The sequence below is a fragment of the Pyxicephalus adspersus genome, chromosome 4 (genome assembly GCF_032062135.1).
Source record: "Pyxicephalus adspersus chromosome 4, UCB_Pads_2.0, whole genome shotgun sequence".
NCBI lineage: Eukaryota > Metazoa > Chordata > Amphibia > Anura > Pyxicephalidae > Pyxicephalus > Pyxicephalus adspersus.
Genome location: NC_092861.1, coordinates 30,606,458 through 30,626,977, shown reverse-complemented (window position 1 = coordinate 30,626,977; position 20,520 = coordinate 30,606,458). Strand labels below are relative to the sequence as shown.

The following is a 20,520-nucleotide window of genomic DNA, read 5'->3' as shown; positions in this document are numbered from 1 at the left end:
AAAGACAGCAATACATTACAGCTGACACAAAGTAGTAGGCAGCAATTTTTAGGAGCTAATCACTTAAGATTCTAAGCACTGTTATCAGTAGAAGACAAAGTAATGAACATGGATTTAACCACAGATTCTGGTTTGTTAGAATTGGGTTTCCCACCTGGACACAGCATGGTTCTTTAAAACATCTTTTAGGAGCTCAGCATCAGCAAAATAAATGATCCTAAGGATTGCTCTAAGGCACTTGTGTCTGACGGCAGGCCCCGCAGAGGAGCTGTACACTTCATAAAGCACTCCAAACAAGGTCTTAATAAAAGATTTGGCCAGCTCTGGGTCTTCTTTCATCAGCTGCGCTCTGGCGTCATCTCTTTTTAGCTCAGAATGTCCACCTGCAAATAAAGTTACTCCGTCAGTAAAATCCATTGCAGCAAATGTACATTATAAAAAAAAAATATATATATATTGTTGTACAAGAGCAACAGCAGCTCAAATAAGGGAAAGGAACCAGTAATTCTGAAGAACAGAACATGCCAAGGCTATCTCACTAACACTGACCAACAACCAAAACATCAGTTCTGACTAAACTGCCCAATAATATAGGACGTCAACAAGGCATGTGATTTAATATGTCTTATTTGCTCTTCTATTGTATAGTATAATAGGGATCCTGGTGTTAAAACCTTTTTAAAAAAAAAAAAAAAGGTCAGTTTGTTAGAGAAATGACAATAAACCAGAATTAAAATGAGGATAGATTGGAGGCAATTTCACTAAAGTATAAATATGTAACATTTATTCAAGCTACAACATACTGGAATACATGGAGGGTTACATCTGTATGCATTTACTGTATGCATTTAGAAAGTATTTGTGTATATGACAATATTAACAGCAGATCAGACCAACATTCATTTTTTTTTTGAGGGGGAGTGATACTTACTAGTGTTTGCATTGGCTAGAGGGTTAGGTTTTCTCTGAATGGCGCGTGCTGTTCCGGTATCCTCGTTGATTTGCTGCATAGAATTAAAATCAATAGTATAAACACGTCCCAGTGTAGACAAACTTATCTCATCCTCACCAACCTGATGGGCTGCCTGAGAACACAGATATAAAACAGAGAGATAATCCTTGAATAGAAAACACAAAACTTCATCACGCACAATCTTAGGATCTGTTTTGTCCTCTTTGGGTGCTCATAACAAGCTCCATAGTTCAGCATAAATACAAGTCACAAATATTCTGAAATATTGAGTGAATGATGAAACCAAAAAATTTTTTTCTTTTTAGTTGTAGTTGAAAATCAAGGTTTAGATTCTCTATCAAGTTTCAAATGGCCCCAAAGGAGAGATTATTTTCCTTTGTTTGTGCCACTGACCACTGTAACTAAGAAAGGGGAACATTTTTCCCAGAACAAGAGGCAAGGGGGATATTTTCTGATGGGAACACCTGTTGCAGGAAAAACTGATTAACGGGTATTCCCCTCACTTTGGGAAATTTTCAGTTGCATCCTGAGACAGGAAGTTGACAATTCCCTAATAGTACAGACTGCACAAAATATAATAGCAATTGATCTGCAATGTGCATCTTTTATTCCTCTGGATTAAACTTTTAATTTTTTTCTGCATAGTGAAAAAATAAACCAGCAACTTTAAAGAAGAACTAAACTCGTTGGTGCTGAGCTTTGCATACTTGCAAATTAATCCACATACCTACGCGTGTACAGCTGCCCCGCAACAGTGACAGGTCCAGGACCTCCATTGTGTGGGGCTGTTCTGGGAGACATAGCGTAGTATGCATATAACAAAAGGCAACCAGGAGCAATTTTGTAAATTAACATTTCCTGGTGAACTTTTGGTTCCTGAGTTAAGGTTCGCTTAAACTGTTTAAAAGGTTTTAGCTTGATTTTGACTTTCATTTGTTGCTCCATTCACCTTTGTCACAATCATAGAACGTGAAATAGTAAACTGCGGTAAGTCTATTACCATACTGGAGCATGTTATTTTTGCCCGTATAGTGTTTGTTAAGGTGCCCATATAAGCATCTGAAAATAAACTGCCTATAAACCACTAAGGTTTTCCTACTTTTATATCTATTTTTTAGTGGAATAATGATCCATTTATGGTGCTTCCAGAATACACAAAATACCCTGGGCTTTCCAATAAAAAGTCTGTCACATTTTGAAAATGAATCTTCATAGGTTTCTAATGAGTGGGAAAGATCTGTTCTAAACAAGAGATCAGATTACAGCCCAGTAACATAAAAGTAGGAAAATGACTTGACAGAGGTAATGGAAAACCGACTTAATTGTACAAGTGATAACAATAAAATATTCATCATTGAATATACAACTTAACAGACTAAAGAAATGAAAGATTCTGAGCTGTGAACACACATATAGATATATATATATATATATATATATATATACAAATAAATGTATATACAAAAATCATAACAGATTGCATTGAAATCCATCAGGCTTTTCATATAAGGAAACTAAAATTATATTGGTTTAGGAATTCGCTTTTATGTGTCCCGGAATGAGTGTGCATTCAAACACACTGGCTTTAGTATCAATCAATGATCTTTTGAAGCAACCTACAGAAGTGGGTTCTAAATTGCCAAATGAACAGTAAGAAATAGGTTTGGGGGAAAAAATTGCTGGCTCTGAGGGTGTTTAGTGATTATAATCCTTGATTGACAAGCCAGTACTAGCAGATCAAAAAGAGGCTAAACTAGCTCACTGAAACATAGCTTATTGGAGGAAATACTTGTTTTGTTTTTAAAAGGATACGCTAAAAATTAGATTTACTTTTAAGAAAATGGTAAGTTTTTCTCATTTTTATATATATAAGAACAACTATATCTACAGCTTTACTAAGTTGTGTCTGTGAGTGAGTGGGTTAAGTTCAGAGACACAAACCACCCAACTCCCTGAACCTGCGATGTCTCTCTGGACGGTGCACCCCCTGCACCCAAGCAGGGCCCTTCTACAGACCCCGCTGGTGGATGCACCGGCCAGAGCCGCAGACCACCTGTCAGATGACTGGGGGTTGGTGACCTCTTTGCTAAACCACTAAAAAAGTGGGTTTTTTTACAACTCATTCCAAGTCAAGCTGGAGGGCTTGGTGGCCAAGGGGTGAAAGTTTTAGCAGTGGCTAATACATATTCTACAACTGCACAAAAATGTGAAAAATCACAAACTTGCTTGAAGACTGTAACAAATTAAAAAATAAACATACTTTTTGACAACTTACAAAGCGCAAAGATCAATGATATTGAAACATTATCACAGCCAATCAGCTTAAGTACAATTAAACAAAACAGCTGGTAAATGGCTGGGTTGGATTTTTGTACCAATTTGCCGTACTAACATTTAACTATGATACCAAATTTAATGAAGTGTGTAAGTAACCCATGACCAGCAAAAGAGGACAAAACATCTCCTAAGGTCATAACAGCGTAACACACACACACACACACGTTTTCCAAACTCATATATAAAACAACAGGACTCAGCTAGAAGCTTATGAAAAAGGGGTGCACAGTTATCAACACCGACGATCATAGAAGATTGACATTTGCTTTCTTATTTTAAAAGAAGACAAATTGGCTATAAAATTTATTCGGAAAAGGAAGGTGCCATTAAGTAAATAATTTATACCAGTTTATTATACCAAAACAATTAAATTTACCCGTATGAGAAGTCTCATATTAGAGCTGCCATTCTGCCTCCTTGGCTCTAGTTGAACCTATTTAGTACTGACTTCATGTCAACTTTCCACATCAAGCATACAAACCCGAGTCAAAACAGCAGCTTCTATCAGAGACTATTTGCACACCAGTTTTCATAAACTACACGGTGGTATATATTTTTAAGATGCAATCATTCATGTGAGATATCAAAAAGAGTACAAGGTTAAGAAACAAACTTAAGAATAGGTTTTTTACAAACAAAAAAAAAAAAATAGGACAATGAAGACAGACATTGTGTACATGAAACCACCACTAATTCATGCAAACTAGACATAACACACATTTGGGGGTGTTGATTGGGGGCAAAGCAGGGACACTACTGACAATAGAACAAAGAACTCCAATTACCTCAATGATGCGACTGTCAATGCGGCTGTATGGGTGCCAGAGACCGCGGTCATCCCTCCACTGCCAAATCGCTCCATCTGTATTTTGGGCATTTCCTTTCTTTAACATTGTGTCAACTGCAAATATCCCTTCCTTTGGCAAACATGGCATCAACTCACTGGAAAATATAATGGTAGCAATTATGAAGAGAATGACAATTTTTTTTTTTAATCTACACTAAAACTAAGGACCTGGAGACTTGCCCAGATTTAGACTGAAGTTTTTAGCCTGTCTACATTTGGTCATCATCCAAATGTGATAGCATTAATAAACCAAAGGATAAACTACTAAGGCTTGAAAATTAGTAACGGGTATGGAAGTAACATTTTATGAGACATATCGAATCAATTACAGGCAATGAAACAAGCACGACTTACCATATAAGAGAGGTGAGTTCATACAACTCCTGGGGGCTTCGTGGGACCAGGTCAATTTGCTCCAGGCAACTACCATTTGAGGCCCCGCATAGGAGGAAGTGTAGAGTTTCTGCTATGTCTGCAAAGAGAAGGCAAGATGGTTTGTTTAGAATATGCACACAATCTGCAGGTACTAAGTTTTTGCTAAACAGATGCACATGCGCTGCATTTACTGAATTTTACGAAGTTTAATTCAAAAGATGTCACTACAAATGCTTAGACACATTAAATTTAGATGAATATTACTGCATGAATGCAAAAGAAACTATCATGTCATAGTTCTATAGGAGAAGGTGAAAAACTCCCCTCTCTAGAATGCTGCAAAGATACAATTATCTCACGATATGGAGAAAATGAAAATCAAACAGTGGTAAGAAGGAGGATTAAGCCAATGAGCTAACTTCTGTCACTTATTCTGCCTATTAGCATGGACCTTATTTACATAACAGCATCGAAGCAAACTATTGGTTCCTTGCATTCCTTCCTGTGACAAAAAAAATTAAGTATCCGCATTGAATTCAGCATTAATTATTTGATAAAACAGAACACTGAAAAAATTTGACCAAAGATTCCACATCTAAGCAATTTTATGTATAAAAACAAAAACTATAAGATCACAAGAGTGAATGGTGATTAAAAGAACTTACTCTGCTTCATAAGTTGCACGGCCAGCGTGGGGCAGTTAGAACACATCAAAGAGAACATTCGGACCACCATGATGAACATGCCCGAGCTCAGGATTGGAGGTGTTACTACTAAAAGCTGCTGAATGTTGGTGAGCAGATCTCTTGAAGCTACTTGCTGGAGCAGATTCTGGATAATGGGTAAAAACAACATACATCAGCATTTTTTTTACCGTACATCTATAAACAATTACTAATAAATCAGTTTTCAGGAAGCAAGCCATCCTGGATAAGATCACCCACATTTCTGTTTGTGTTGTATTAAAATCTTAAGTAACTAATAACATTGGGGTTAACAACATGCAAAAGTAGCAACAATGAGAACCTTGCTACATAAATACCAAGCTCTAGGGAGATAATATTCCTAGAAAGTATGCAAAAGAAACAAACCTGGCAGGAATCATGAGAATTAGCAGATCATTTAACATCTGGTAGAGTTTTGGTTATTTTAAAATGTATAAAGAAAGAAGCTATGTAATAGGTACATTGATAGCATTACCTCTTCATGCTGGAAGTTATCTACCAGTCGTGCAAAACATAGGCAAGTGCTTTCCACAGATTTCTTATCCTACAGAAGAATGAATAGTTGAAAAGAACCTTATTTAGCACCAGTAAAAAAACAAAACAAAAAACACATTTCCCAGATGGTTTCACAGCACCACGAAGAACCGCAAACATACTGCTACACAAATTGTGCACAAAGCTTATTTGAAACAGTTGGCTAAAAAGATATATTTATATATTGTAGTGACAAATTAATCTGCACCATGAAAAAGGTGCACACCAATGTATATCAGGATATCAGTTTTTGACAAGAACACAGGAAGAAACAGACTGAAGCGGGGAAAAAAAAAAAAAAAACAAGGCGTGATAACAGCACAGAACCTACAAAAAAACCTCCTGAAAATGTCTTAAGATGCCAAGCACAAGCAAATTGCTGACATAAAATGGTATTCATAGTGGACATCACAGAGGAATACACTAATTTATTTCTCAGATCTGTCAAAGGAGGAGACCAATTTCTTTTTCTGAAATGTGCAATGCATACTTTAAGCATATTCGATTGTGAACCATTTTTGGGGAAGGATCATGGTACTTGGTCATTTGCTGCCCCGGGTTCAAATGTCACATCATTGGGAGGGGGGTTTAGTAAAATGGACTCCATTTTCGTTTAAGCTTTGTAAAACACTTAAAATGTTAACACTTTTTGTTTTTTTTTTGGTACTGGTTATATTACAGGAGCCCTGAATTTAACAAACTTTATTAAAGTAACTCATTTGTCATCCAATCCCTTTATGGATATCAACAATATGATTATTATTCTTCAGGCTCTGGTTTTGTGCAGCAGCAACACAACAGTACCCTACCTGATGAGTCAATCTCTGTGTCAGCAGTGGCAAAGAATCAGCAACAAAGTGGAACTCATCTGGACTGATGCTCTGGCAACAGTTGGCTGCTATGGCTAAAGCATTCCTTTGAGCATTGATGCTGAAGAACTCTAGATACAGAAGACAATCAGCAAGTCCTCCCTGAAAAATGAAAAGCTTATTAGTATGTGCAAATTTGTTTACCCATTATAGCCCATAAAATAGGTAAGGCAAAACAAAAATAGTGAATAAGTGCAGTACTTACAGCCTGTAGGATGGCTTTACTGTGCCTGCGGGATAACATTTCCAGAGCAGTGAGAGCCTGTTCTGCTACATCTATACACTGAATGACCTGCAACTGAAACAGATATGCAAAGTGTTATCTGACAGTTTATGTCAAGCCTTATGCACCTTATGTCAGTCACATATTCTAGGACAAACAGGACTTACCTTTTCTAAAAACACAGGAATCGCATCAACCACCACAGCTGATGACCGTGGAAGTGCCTCCATCATATAGGTTAAGGCTCGACATGCATGGTTCATCTAAAAACAAAATAAAAGAAACCACTTTTAGATGGAACAAAGGATGCAGCATGGACAAATCCCAATTAAATTCTCAATGTACAAATGCTTTTGGACCTCAAACAAGGCAAAATAACAGTTTATTTGTTGTTAAAAACAAATATTCAAAAATTGCCCTTTCCAAAAAAATAAAAATAATCCTACATTTTTAAGGGGGAACATCATTTAAAGCTTTTCTGTGAATTTTCTTTATGATGTTTCAGACCAGGAAAAATACAATTCGCACTTTTCTTTCTAGTAGAGATTATATGAAATAATATATTTCCAAAGAGCAAATCTTGTTCTCTGGCAAATTTTACTGCTGTGATGTGGAAACTGATTCAAGTTTAAAAACACAACTGACTCAAAAAATGGATAGTCTTTTATTTGCTTTTTAATAGATATATTGCCATCTAAATTTATAGTCTGCAGGTGTAGTGAAGAAGTGTAGAGCTAAATTTGGGCATGAAATGTTGCAATCCCTGTATTGAGGGCCTCAAAGCATTTTATTTCAAGTGCATAAACATAAAAGAAAGTAATCGCTATTGCAAGTTTCGCCACCATGGTACTTACAATGTCAAAGTTGTGCTCCATCTGCAGCAAAGTGATCTGAAATGACAGAAAATAGCATTAAAATTGCATCTGATTGGGTTTAGTAACAAATGCATTTTAGGGATATAAAAAAGGGGAATCCATCAATGCAGGGAAATACCCAAACGTGTTTCCGAGAGTCCATAAGATAAATAATGAACACAATTAGAAGTAACAATTTCTATCTTACCAGTGCGGGAACTACATTCTTCACTGGGAACCCTCCAAGTGTCTCTTCATTACCCATCACCAGCAGTTGGCACATCTCAATGACAGCTTGAAGCTGCTGGCTTTCATCTGTGGCTTGAAGACCCTGTAGCAGCTGTTGAGCCTTGGAGCCTGCAGAAACCAATAAAACCCATTCCTCAATGTGCCTATACACCTACGACATTGCTTTGATTTGCTCAACCTCAATACACATTTAAACAGCAGTCTCTTAAAAAGACATTCATTCAGTCACATACACGAGTGATCCAGCAAACCTGGAGTGGGACTGAAAATATTTGCCACCTAATAAATAGCAAAAAAATTTAAGAAATCCGTTCCCCGGTCTGTCCATCTTCTCCAGACTTTTAGAGCTTTAATAAAATCAGGCCATCAATCATTGTGACAACAAGCTCCACTTTTAGGCACCAGAGATTGATCATGCTGCCCAATATACCCAACAACATCCAGCCAGGACTAGTCACACACTCTCTCTCCTCTTGAGAAAGGGTAAGCCCTTTACTCATCTTCACTGGGGAAAAGTGGAGTAGAAAAAACCTACTTGCTCCACTTCCAATTGTCCGATGGAAGAGCTGAGACATGCGAGGTCCAAGTGGGCCAAACAGGTGAGGGGGGAGGCCCCGTGCTTCCAGAAGAGCTGCAATATTTTAATGACATTGATTTAGCATATCAAGGTAATCATAATGAAACTACGGAGATTACTGCTCAATGGAGTCTGCACATAAAAAGCTTCTAAAAAAACACATTTATTAGTTTAAATTGTTGCAACTAGGATGTGTGAAATAACCCTTTTTACAAACAGAGCATGAAACTAAACAATCACTAAACTTTATTTCTTACGTTTTATTTCCAATGAATGGCACAATGACAGATTAACAAATTATTTACTGCTCTGACTAATCATCGAAAAATGACTAGCCAATGATAACTACCTATCATTGACAAGACCTTTAGGCTGCACAAATGACCAACTTTACTATGGCAGGTGCTGCAGGACCTTTCCAGATTTGCATGTTAGCTTTTTTAATCTATGTGGTCTGTACTGCTTCATAAAAGTTCTACAAATTAGAAACTGTACAGGAACAGGACCGGAACAAACAATTTCAATTTGCTACAAAGATTTTCAAAATGCTGATCATACAGAGTACCAATTTTCTAGTGTCATTATTCTAGGTTTTTTGGTATTTCCTATATTATCCAAAAATAAAGAAAATGCTTTGCTAGGTCACATAAGAACACTGTGTCATGTGTGGGCAGGCAAAGTACTTTCATCTGAGCCTGTTTCAAATTAAACCTTTACCAATTCCCCACCCTTCCCGTAACAGATGTAAGTAGGATATAGAAGTGGGTTGGTGGAGCACGCAATAGAAACAAGGCTGAGGGTTTAGCAGCAAACCTTGCCTGTGGTTTACTTAAACAACTTTAGGCCCCATTGAACGCAATTACATGCAAAAACTTTATAATGAAGTGCAAAATTATACTCTGTAAAGAATTTTATATTTTGCAAGCAAAACCTAGAACAAACTAGTATATTTGGTAATAAAGTACTTGTACAAGATGCATTGGAGAAGTCCGCAGCCATAAAAATCCATGCAGACGCTCCACAAGACTATAAACCACCAAAATAGTTAAGAGCAGTTCATATAATCTGTTGTTGCTGTGTGACTAAGGGGAAGTATGTATTGCATGTGGTTACCTTGTAGCCGCCCCATTTCAGAGTCATCGCTCTCACTTTCCCCAGATGTAGTCATCCCCACAGCACCAGCTACAGAGCTAGAGGCTGGAGGGGAGAGAAGAGATGAAGACCTTTCGCCTGTTGTTCCTGTTAAAGTTGTAAGTCATGCTATTACAATATAATTAAAAGCTAATTTAGCTTGTCCATTTGTATATACATTGTTATGGCACACAAACAAAAAATTATTTATATCAAACAGGATCGGTCTGCAATGTTATCCAAGTCTTACAGTAACATGAAACTTTTGATAGGCAACATCACACCTGACACTCAAGGCTCTGCGTGTCAAGCTAATTTAATACATTTCTGGTCACTAAAGTTACAACAGTAAAAGTTCACAGTTTTTGGCCACAAGAGTGCATACCTTTTATTGACATAAAATTTTTATTATTGATTTAAAATTTTTTATTGAAAAAAAAAAAAAAAAAGTAATACACAAATAGGAATGGCAACTATGACACCGCCACCTAATGTGAATTTGTCTTAGATAAACATTTCAAATGCCTCTACAGGGCAGTCTCTAGAGCACTATAACGCCTGACACAAACCGTCACAATATTATACAATAACCCCAGCACTATTGTGACTGGAAGAACTTAAATGGACCAGAAATGAAAATTTTAATCACTTCCTAGCATCTCAATGGTGGTTCTATTACCAAAGAAGAGTTGGCTGGGACTGCTAAAAAGCACATGCAATTATACACCACGCCTAAAAACATTGTGCCATACTCATTTAAATGACTATGTGGACAATAAAGCAAGAATAACCCTTGGAGCTGAAAAAAAAAAAGAAAATCTGGCAAGGCATCTCCAATTTTCTATCTCGTTTCCTCATACTTTCTCTTTTTTGCCAGCCAGAGACAAAAGAGAAACCATATGCAATTTATCAGTTTTGCTACAAAGTCAACTTCTTACTATCTGGTTAGTTACAAACTGGGCTATGACTAATATCTTTAAGCAAGGACTTTTTTGGATGACAACATGGGAGAAGGCATCCCTAATGATAAGAATGCTTTGCACTTGTGCATTCATCTTCTTTCAAATTATGCCTTTGCAAATTTGTGTCCATCCTTTTACAATCCACAATCAAAGGGTTTCTGGTGCTCTAACTATATAATCTTGGAGATGTTTTTTTTTTTTTTTATTTCGAGTCCTAATAAATACACCTATTACAGTAAATTAAAAGCACTTTAGTAATTACTTCTAGTTCTGCACTATACTTTGTCAACTCACTGCAGTGTGTTTCCTCCTAAATCAAATTACTTGGAGAGAAGAAAGTAGACAGAAAGACAGAGCAGTGTGTACTGTACATTGCTGGAGTGAATTTATTGCTTCCAGATCAATTTCCTTTTCTGTGCTACTAAATGCTTTGCTATGTAAAAACATATTAATGGCTTGCACATTTGTAATAGTTGATAACTAGCATCAGAAGGCTTTGACATATCTAGAATGTTACAATTCATTTGTTTAATGTGCTAAATTACAAAAGAGAATTACAGAAAACAGATTTAAAAGATAATATATTACCTGCAGCTCCCTGGGTGGCCTCATCTGTACGTGCAGCCGAAGAATTGGCACCTTCCTGGTTATCAGGATCAGCCATCTTCTCCTGTCGGCGAGCTTCAGCCGCTGCTCGCTTGCCCAGGCCAGAGCCTCGCCGACTGAGGAAAAAGAAAACATACTAAAAATCGGAGAGATGTGTCTAAAAATATGTCATACTAAAAATCGGAGATGTGTCGTATCACCAAAAATATTTAACGACTTCTATCAGAGTTGGGGCCCACTGCACTAACCAATGCAAACTTGGTAGTGTGATGTACTTAGTGACTGCAAACCCATACCCATAATGAAACAGATTTAATAACCCTTCACATTGAATTTATGACCTAGACTAGCAAATATCAACCATATTGAAAGCAAAGAACAAAAGTCACATGATGATGTCCAGAAAAAGGAAATGGGAATTAAACCAGTTTGTGAGTACTGAATACCATACTGAGGAGTAAGCTGTAAATGGTGAAGCATTAAACTAGTTATTATACAGTTACCGTCTATTTCCTCTATTAGACTGGGAGTTTTTTTTAATGTTAAAATTCCAAAGAAGGCCAATCATAGATACAACTTTTGGTAGCATACACAAATATATAAAAATATAAAAATAAATAAATAAATAAAATAAATAAATAAATAAATAAATAAAAATATAAAAATAAATAAAAATATATAAAAATATACAAGCGTACACATTGCACCTGCCTCACTAACAATAACAAAAAAACTAAGATGCATTGCATACCTGGTGCTAGCACAGGAGCCCGTGGTCTTTTGTCGTGTGCTCCGCCGCAGGCTGGGGAGCTCAGCGGGTGGCGAGTCACTGCGCTTCTTAGTAGATTTCCTTAAGTCTGAAAACAAATAAATATTGGATTTTAGAGTTTAGATATAACCCCTTCACTTGCTTCCACAAATCATGTTCTTGTACAGTAAAGTATACTTTAAAACTTTCAAAAAAGGATAAGAGGCAATGTGGCAATTACGTTACCATTTGAGAATATTGCACTTCTTGAGTGGATGAACACATTTGTTCAACTTTATGTCAGAATATATGTCACGTAAGTAGAACTTCCTAACAGAACCATGAAAACAAAAAAAAGAGAAGGGCTGAACCAAGAGCTAGATCTGCTAAGAGGCACCTGTTTTTTTACTAAGAGATAACCCATTTTTAAATTTAAAAATGTATATAGCACTTTTATGCTTACATAAGAACTTCCCATAGATTGTACAATACAAAGGTCAAGTAAGATTTATTCAGATTGATACAGACTATTGAGGGTTTTTTTTTTTTGTTTGTTTTTTTTGCAAAAACCTTTTTTGACTTTTTAGGCAACTTAAAAAGCAATACTATATAGTGAAGTATATGTAGTGAGCACAAAGTATGCCAAATCAGAACTATAGAACCAAAAAGTAACTATGACAGAAGAGGTGGCAGTACTAATTTTATGTTTTTTGGGGTTTTTCTCCAATTTCACCTGGTCATTTTTACAAATAACACACATCTTGTCCCTCTATTTGTTCATGATTTTTGTGGTGGCAGCCATGGCTGAAGTTCAAATAAGTCTGCTTTTGACATAGAACATTTTAAGAAGTAACCAATCGAGAGGACTTGCAAGTTCCTTTTTCCACTGAAGGGGAGTACCCTTTGATCTTCTCAGTCCAATACTTTAAATGCAAAGGCCAGCACATACATACAGAAAAGGGACTAATAGGTGACAGAATATGGGAGAATTTCATTAATCTATTACAGCTAAAGATTGGAGCCACAGACATCCAGCCCAAGCAATCAACCGTTTAGCCATAGTATGGTTGAGGAGAAGTTAGAGCATAAAGTAGAAGATAAAGTGTAAGATCGAGCCTATCACGTGGGTGACTGTATAATAAATGTCATGGCTAGACTGCTGAGGAAGGCACAGTATCATGTCTGTGGGCTCTGGATTTAGATATCAGCTGCAAAATCTGTATCTAACACAACCAGAGTAAAGACGTCCTCCAAATGAGCAGGTGGTCTAGGAATACTTGACAGAACCAAGACAACTCCAATAAAGGAATACCCTTTATATTCAGAAGGCAACAGGGATCGTAGAGTATGGGCATTGCTACCATCACTGAGTATGGTAACCCATCAGTGAACAAAAGCTGGTAAAGTGCCTGCTTTCTGTAAAATCAGGAATGCTGCAGCTACTGTTGCGTATACTATGTTGAACATGCTCATTTCATGACATTAACTAAATTAAAATGTCCTCTCAGGACCATCAATAGCAGGGGTCGGCAAAGTTTTATGGCCACTAGGCCATTTATGGGGTGGGTGGGAGCACACTAGGGTGGACCCGCCATAATGGTTCCTGAAGTGAAATCCCTCCCCTGCGTATGCATTGCGGAGGAGAGGAATTTACCCTCAGGAAGCTTTCCCCATTTACCACGTCGGCCATGGTAAATGGGGGGGGGGGGGCAACTGCCACCCCCCCCCCCCCCCCTAACGGCCAGGGGGCGTTAGGCCGGAACAAACTACAGGCTAGGCCGTATCTGAGTAGTTGAGTAGTCTGCCGATCTAATCTATAGTGTGTTATCTCTAAGTAGAGGTACCCTTAACTATCTTAATCCATCCCCAAGTTCGTAAAATATAAAAGGTGATGCATAACCAACCCAGCGGTTGTTGCAGACTTGTATTTGTAACATTTTTCATGACATTTTTACATATTCTGCTACACACACACAATCTTTGCCTACATTTTAGCTTGCATGGATATTCATCTGGTTTTGTATTTTCATTGAGTATTCCCCCAGGTCTCCTTATTCCCCACAAAGTCCAAAGATGTGGTGATGTATCAATGAGCTTCCACCAAAACTAGCCTTGGGAATTGTAATTATAGTGGAAGAGATATCAAACCAAATTGAGATCAATTATCACCACAACACTATTTAAAACTTTGGTACGATCAGTTTGCAAATATTTTAAAAGAAAAAAAATGTGAAGAGTTGCCTTGCAGCCTTTATAAATCCTGAAACACTTAAGTCACAAACCCATAAATGTCGACTATGATAATGATGGCTCCATAAGACTAACTAACCTATTGCCACATACCATTAATAACCTGAAAAGAATGTTTGTTACCATCTCTGAGTCAAAATACTTTACCTGGTCCAACCAGATTTCCAGCTATAAAACTGTTCACTGGAAACAAATATTAATTCTTAACAACATATTTTTAAATGAATGCACACACACTAAAAAGGTTAACAAATGGCTTTTCCCTCCAGGAACCTTTAAAACCAACTTCTGAGGAAGTGCCTTGTATTTTGTGCTAGAAACAGATACTTCTGTCCATCCAATGGAGATCAGACTGATTGCTATTTTTTGGATATGCAGAAAACTTTATTTTGTAAAACTGGTTTTTGTCATATTGTAAAAACCAGTAAGGAAGCCAGAAACAAATACAGATATAAGAAACATAATTATTAAAACCCGAATGTTAAAATGAAACTGCTCAGTGAAACTTTTTACTTTTTTTCCCCCTGCACATTATGTTAATTCTTGCAAATCACATCATCCATCAATCACACCATCATAGTATTGTGACTTACAATGAGCTACAAACTATTGCTGTGATGGTTATGTAAGACACGCTAAAAAAATTTTTTGGTAATTTTTAGTACAAAGTAATTTTGGTAAAAAGTAATTTTTGGTACAAAGAATATTGATCGGACCAAATATTGACTAGTCTGGTGTAGTTCCGCATTTCTAAAACAATATTCCATATTATATCCAGGCCAAGACATACCTGGTTATAACTTTTTAAATTTTTTTTGAAATCAGAATTCCCCACAGAGAGGAAAAGAAAACCTTTCCTGCCCTCTTTATTAGTTGTATGTCTTCTGTCACCCACCAATTTCCCCAGCACAGATAGGATAACGTAAATGTAGACTGCACTTATTTTTTTTTACATACTGTATTCCAGATTCTCTTACTAAGTGCTGGTTTATAAGAAAATCAGGTTGGGGAATAAAACATTTTCTGTAAATTGTTGTTGAAACAAGAATGCACACGGGAAACTTAGTTGTTGCAGCACCATCTTTCCTTTTTTCTGCTTGTTTTCTCTATACCTGTTCTCACCCCAACTTCTTCCTTTCACTCTTCTGCTCCTTCCATTGCTTCTGCAGGCCCACCATTTTCCCCTGTAACTGTGCTTACCTCTTTGTGTTCTCAACATGTGGTTTTTCCCCAAACCCAATCATTCAAATTTACTTTTGACCCTTGGTTTGCTTTTTCTTGCTTTTTTGTATTTAAGGAAAAAAAAGTTAATAAACAATTATTGATAAGGAAAAGATGACAGACTTGCCTGTGATGCTTATTGCAGCCAATCACATTCATCTTCTCAGCTCTATTGAAGTAATCATGGTTTTCTGCCATCACAGGCAAAGAAAACAATGAAAAGTGTAATCCTAGCTTTGTACAAGCAATAACTTCCCAAACCGAGAGAGGTACAAAACAGACAAAAGCTTGATATTGGTGTTTGAAGTTTCCAGCCACATGGATGACAAAATGCTTAGGCTGGCAGCACTTAAAACTGAAATTCCTTTACAAACATGCCCCATAATAACTAGTTTCAACATTATTTGCAGGAAGTGCATCAGTACCAAGTTTACTCACACTGTAAAGTATGGGTAATTTTTGACACGTGCAGGGGCAAAACTGCAATTAGTCAACTCGCCAGCTGTACATGAGCTCATATGTAGGAACAGGTAAAAGATAATAGGAAAAGTATAGACCCATTTAAAAGACATCTGAATCTGCCAAAATTGCATTGGCTAAATGGTTACTGCTACTGAATAAAGTTGATTTGATCAAAACAAAATTTCAGTGTTTTAAGCAAGCTGTAAGTGTTTAAAGTTGCTTGGAATTCAAAAAGTAAAAGATTTGCAATCGTCTAAAGAATTTAGAAACTTAAAGCAATTGGATAAATCTAAAACTTTTGGCTTCAATTCCACATGAAAAGCAGCTGTGCACTTTACGTTTTAAATAAAAGCATGTTTGAGGATAAAACTCAGAATTACTCATTAAACTATAAATGTATTTACATATATTATACCTACAAATGCATCTTAGAATATTTACACTCAGCTAAATATGCAAATAAAATGTATATTTCCCTACCCTAGAACCCATACTATTTGAGAACACCACTCTTCACCCCCGGGTCAACAATAAGACGTTTTCACTACTTTAAACCCAAACGTATCAACTTCATATAATTCTCTTCATCTCAAGGGAGTCCCTTTTACCATTATCACTTTACCAGTTATACATTCATAGAGCTCATGTTAATTAGGATTTAGTTTTTGAATACACTAGAATATACTTTGAATATACTATTGGTTGTGTGCTACTTTGTATCTTGAACCATAATTTAGTTTTGACTTAAGTTTAATATAGCACATATCAAAGGCTTAATACACCACATATTGGTTTGTTACTTTACATTGTTACATTTTTTATTATGTATTTTTCAGTTATATTATAAACCAGTTAATGTCTCTACCTCCCCTGAGGAAGCCAAACGTCAAAACGCATTGGGAACAGAGACAGCCTTTATTTAACATACCTTATTGATATCTGTTACAATTACATGTATCTCTTAAGTAGAACTTTGTCTAGTATTATCGCTGGCCTTTAGGTTGTGTATATCTTGCTATAAATTACAAGTAAAAACCTCTTTTTTTGCCAGTAAAAAGACATTTTCTTCACCTCATTTTTCTACTTTGATAAAAATTTTGAGGCTGGCAACCAGAAATATGTAACAAGGGAAAGGCCTGTCCTATGTTGCTTTCTTTATATATAATTCTTGAAAAAGGAAAAAAAAAAAAAAAACAAAAAACAAAAAACAAAAACAAAAAAACACACAACTTTGCCGGTTAACTGCTAGAGGTGCATTTACTAATGAGTCTTTCTTTTTAGAGAGAAAAATGAGATGTAGGATGCCTCTTGCTTTAGTCACATTCATTCTGAACCTTTCCTGACAATTCCTAAATTTAACCAACGAGATCATCAGTAAAAGGTAGCAGCTCTGACATATAGAAGAAATGTCTTTTCTTGCACCAAGATGACCACTGCTACACAGAAACAAGGAACAACAACAGAAACGAGGAACAAGTAAAATCAGTAATGGGGAAAAAGATCTACTGCCAGGAATCCTACATGCAGCACCGTGGAATAGCCTTTTTTCATGGCCTTGGACACATCACTAATGTTAAGATGCTCTGTAAAGCCATCATTTCCCTTCGGTTACACAAAGCAAGGTGTCCATGTTGCATGATGTGGAGACTTGAACACCTAAAGATGAATAAAAATATGACTTTGGTGGGTAAGAGGTCCACTTCAAAGGCAAATTCTGTGTAAAATATAAACCTGCTTAGGACCAGCAGCCAAGTGCTTGAAATGGACTAACGTCAACCATTCCCCTCAAGTTAACTTAAATACTTCCAAAACTTGTGACCTAAGAGGATCCGCAGTGCTGAGCAGCCAATGGGTGGTTTTACCTTTGATATAAATAACCAACTTAAAAAAAAAAAAAAAAATACTTTTGTTAATTCACTTCTGAGTTTAAGAAGACTGTGCCTACTTTGGAGGGAAGTGATGTCATTTTTCTATTACAGGATATCATCTCTAGGATTAACTTTCAATTTTATCCAGCAACTGTATTGGAGAAGTTCTAATTTCATCCAATTTCTTCTTGTGTAAATCTTGTGGATAATCATTTGGCCACGGCTTTTTTGTGCATGTGGCACAGATATTATAGAGATACTATATTAAGGAGCATATTGGGAAAGACTGGTGGAGCAGTCCTTAAAGCATACAAAATCTCAGAATTTTCAATTTACTTTACAGAGTGCAGCACTGCCCCCATAATTCTTGGTCACCTAGGCAATCGAGAATGAAGGAGAGCACAGAGCCTCCTGGGATACCTACGTCACCGCATCCCAGGAGGCGCTTTCGCCAAAAGAGAAAGAAATTGCTGATCTCACGAAGGCACAGCGAGATCGGCAATTATTTTTCCATCTATGTCACCCGATCTTGTACCTGCTTTGGGTGACCTAGGAAGAACCCGGAAGAACAGAGAGAAGATAGCCCAAAGACGGATGAAGGGACGACGCAGGACCCGATGGAAGAACACTCTGGACAGATCGACTGCCCTGTGGGATAAAAGTTTTTAGGTTTACTTCCTCTTCAAGGATCTAATACTCAGGGAGAGGTGAGATCACAACCATGTGTAATGAGGACTTCTTGCCTTTGAAGCTCAACCCAGTAGGGCACTTTAAATTAGTCCCCTTTAAATTAGTCCCCTTAGCAGCATTTGGATAACATATTTTCAACTTTTGAGAAAAACAAAAAGATAAGTTTTAATTCTTTTTTTTTCTCCCAAAGATGTTTTGCATTAATTCTAGTTCCATAATGAGCTTTATAAATACACCACTGGCCTCTGGAGTCTGAAACCAGCACTGTAGAAAAAAGTGGGAGCGACAGGAAAATAAAGCCTTCTAAATGGCTCTCCTCCATTTATGGAGTTTATTCTGCTGTTAAACAGAGACAAATCATTTCCCTTTAAATGGACAACCACATTTATCTCTTATCTGGGTACCCAGATTGCTGTGAATTTGTCACGTGTGGTTGATCTCAATTTCCTACCTTTACTCAACCAAATTAGAAAAGACCTTCAGAAGTGGAAACAGTTGGGCTTCACATGGTTCGGCAGGTGCAATATACTGAAAATGTGATGCTCAGACTGTTGTATGTTTTACAAGCCCTCCCCATACATGTACTGACCCAAATTCTCTGTACGTCCTGATCAAAATTCAAAGTTTGTTTGGCATTTGGGCTCCCCACGGACTGGAATGAAGGTCTTGAGACTCCCTTCAGCAACGAGCCGGATGGTGTTCCCAAACCCTCTACTGTACTGTATCAGGCTGTCCCCCTGTCCAGGTCACAGGATTGGTGCACAAATAGTGATGCCAAGTTGTGGGTTCAGTTGGAAAATGCTTGCTCATCTGTCCCGACTGACTGTTATGGGCCCCTGAAACAGTTATAGCTTTGGTGATTAAACACCTGCTGATTGGTGGAACCCTAAAAGTGGCCTTCAAATTTTTTTGTTTCTCAAAAAGTAGATAACTATTGTTCTCCAATATCTGCTATGCTAGGAAACCCGGAGTTTCCACCCGGTGTCTCTGACACGATTTACCACATGTGGCGTAAAAGCGGTGTTTACAGAGCTCTATGTTTTCATAGAATGGATTCCTTTGTGCACTTTATAATTGGATAAGGAGTTGCCCCCTTTGTCTCAATGGAGCAACCTATGGCTTTCATATGTACTACGGTCCCTACGACAACCTAGGAATTTTAGACGATCGCTGTTACCCCTAGAAAATCTATGTGCTGCTAAACAATTGGGAGGTACACTGTCCTACGTCTGTCAGACATTCTTGGCGATACACACCCCTAATTCTCCCGATTTTGTGGCCAAATGGGAAGCAGATTTAAACATGCAATTTACTGATGAGCAGCAGGAGTTATTGCTACATTTCTGTCACAGGGCCTCATTGTACAACAGATACCAGGAGACCCATTACAAATTGGCTACCCGCTGGTATATGACACCCGCTGAACTTTAAGGGCTTTCCTCCTACAGACGATACATGTTGGAGATACCGAGAGGCTCAGTGTACAATTCTACATATTTTTCCAGGATAGCCAAACCAGCCTTGGCCCTTCTGCATGTTTCCAAGTTGTCCAAAAAGGTGTACAAGCATTCGTTGCCGAGACACCTCTTGAATGTGGCAAAGGCCTGTATTCCAGCTTGCTGGAAGAGTGATACCGCACCGACCCTATTACACTGGCTGAAAAGGGTTACAGACATTTAGAGCATGGAGGGTATGATCTTCACTGATAGCAATAGAGCTGATAAAATTCACCTAGACGTGGTATCATTGGATTCAGTTCTACACCTCAGTTGAATGTACCAGGTTGTTGCAACAATCCCAAACTGATCTGACACATTCTCTTGAGTTAATTTGTCTATTCAAGTTTGTCGCTGTAATGGATATTTGCACTTCCAAGGGTTCCAGGGTTTTAATCCACACCGTTCATGTTATTCGCACTATGTCAATGTTGTATTTGTAATATTTGATCTCAGAAGTGTACTATTTGACTTTTCTGTACCTGCCCTAGAATTTTTCAATAAAAATTATTTTTCAAACAAT

General features: G+C 37.3%; 1 protein-coding gene across 7 annotated transcripts in view; it reads right to left on the bottom strand.

The window, feature by feature from the left end:
* Positions 1 to 20,520, bottom strand: part of TRIP12 (thyroid hormone receptor interactor 12) — a 64,214-nt gene that overhangs the window by 16,071 nt on the left and 27,623 nt on the right. For 2 of the 7 annotated variants that reach the window (XM_072407679.1, XM_072407683.1), the window contains 15 exons: positions 12,014 to 12,119; positions 11,245 to 11,378; positions 9,677 to 9,802; positions 8,522 to 8,617; positions 7,946 to 8,094; positions 7,738 to 7,773; positions 7,051 to 7,146; positions 6,866 to 6,958; positions 6,601 to 6,762; positions 5,733 to 5,801; positions 5,198 to 5,363; positions 4,512 to 4,629; positions 4,096 to 4,252; positions 932 to 1,085; positions 155 to 383 (listed from right to left, as the gene is read on the bottom strand). In XM_072407679.1, coding sequence (XP_072263780.1) covers positions 155 to 383; positions 932 to 1,085; positions 4,096 to 4,252; positions 4,512 to 4,629; positions 5,198 to 5,363; positions 5,733 to 5,801; positions 6,601 to 6,762; positions 6,866 to 6,958; positions 7,051 to 7,146; positions 7,738 to 7,773; positions 7,946 to 8,094; positions 8,522 to 8,617; positions 9,677 to 9,802; positions 11,245 to 11,378; positions 12,014 to 12,119 — 1,891 coding nt within the window. The remainder of the gene's footprint in view (positions 1 to 154; positions 384 to 931; positions 1,086 to 4,095; positions 4,253 to 4,511; positions 4,630 to 5,197; positions 5,364 to 5,732; positions 5,802 to 6,600; positions 6,763 to 6,865; positions 6,959 to 7,050; positions 7,147 to 7,737; positions 7,774 to 7,945; positions 8,095 to 8,521; positions 8,618 to 9,676; positions 9,803 to 11,244; positions 11,379 to 12,013; positions 12,120 to 20,520) is intronic. The other 5 variants (XM_072407680.1, XM_072407684.1, XM_072407682.1 and 2 more) reach the window with 3 other exon arrangements.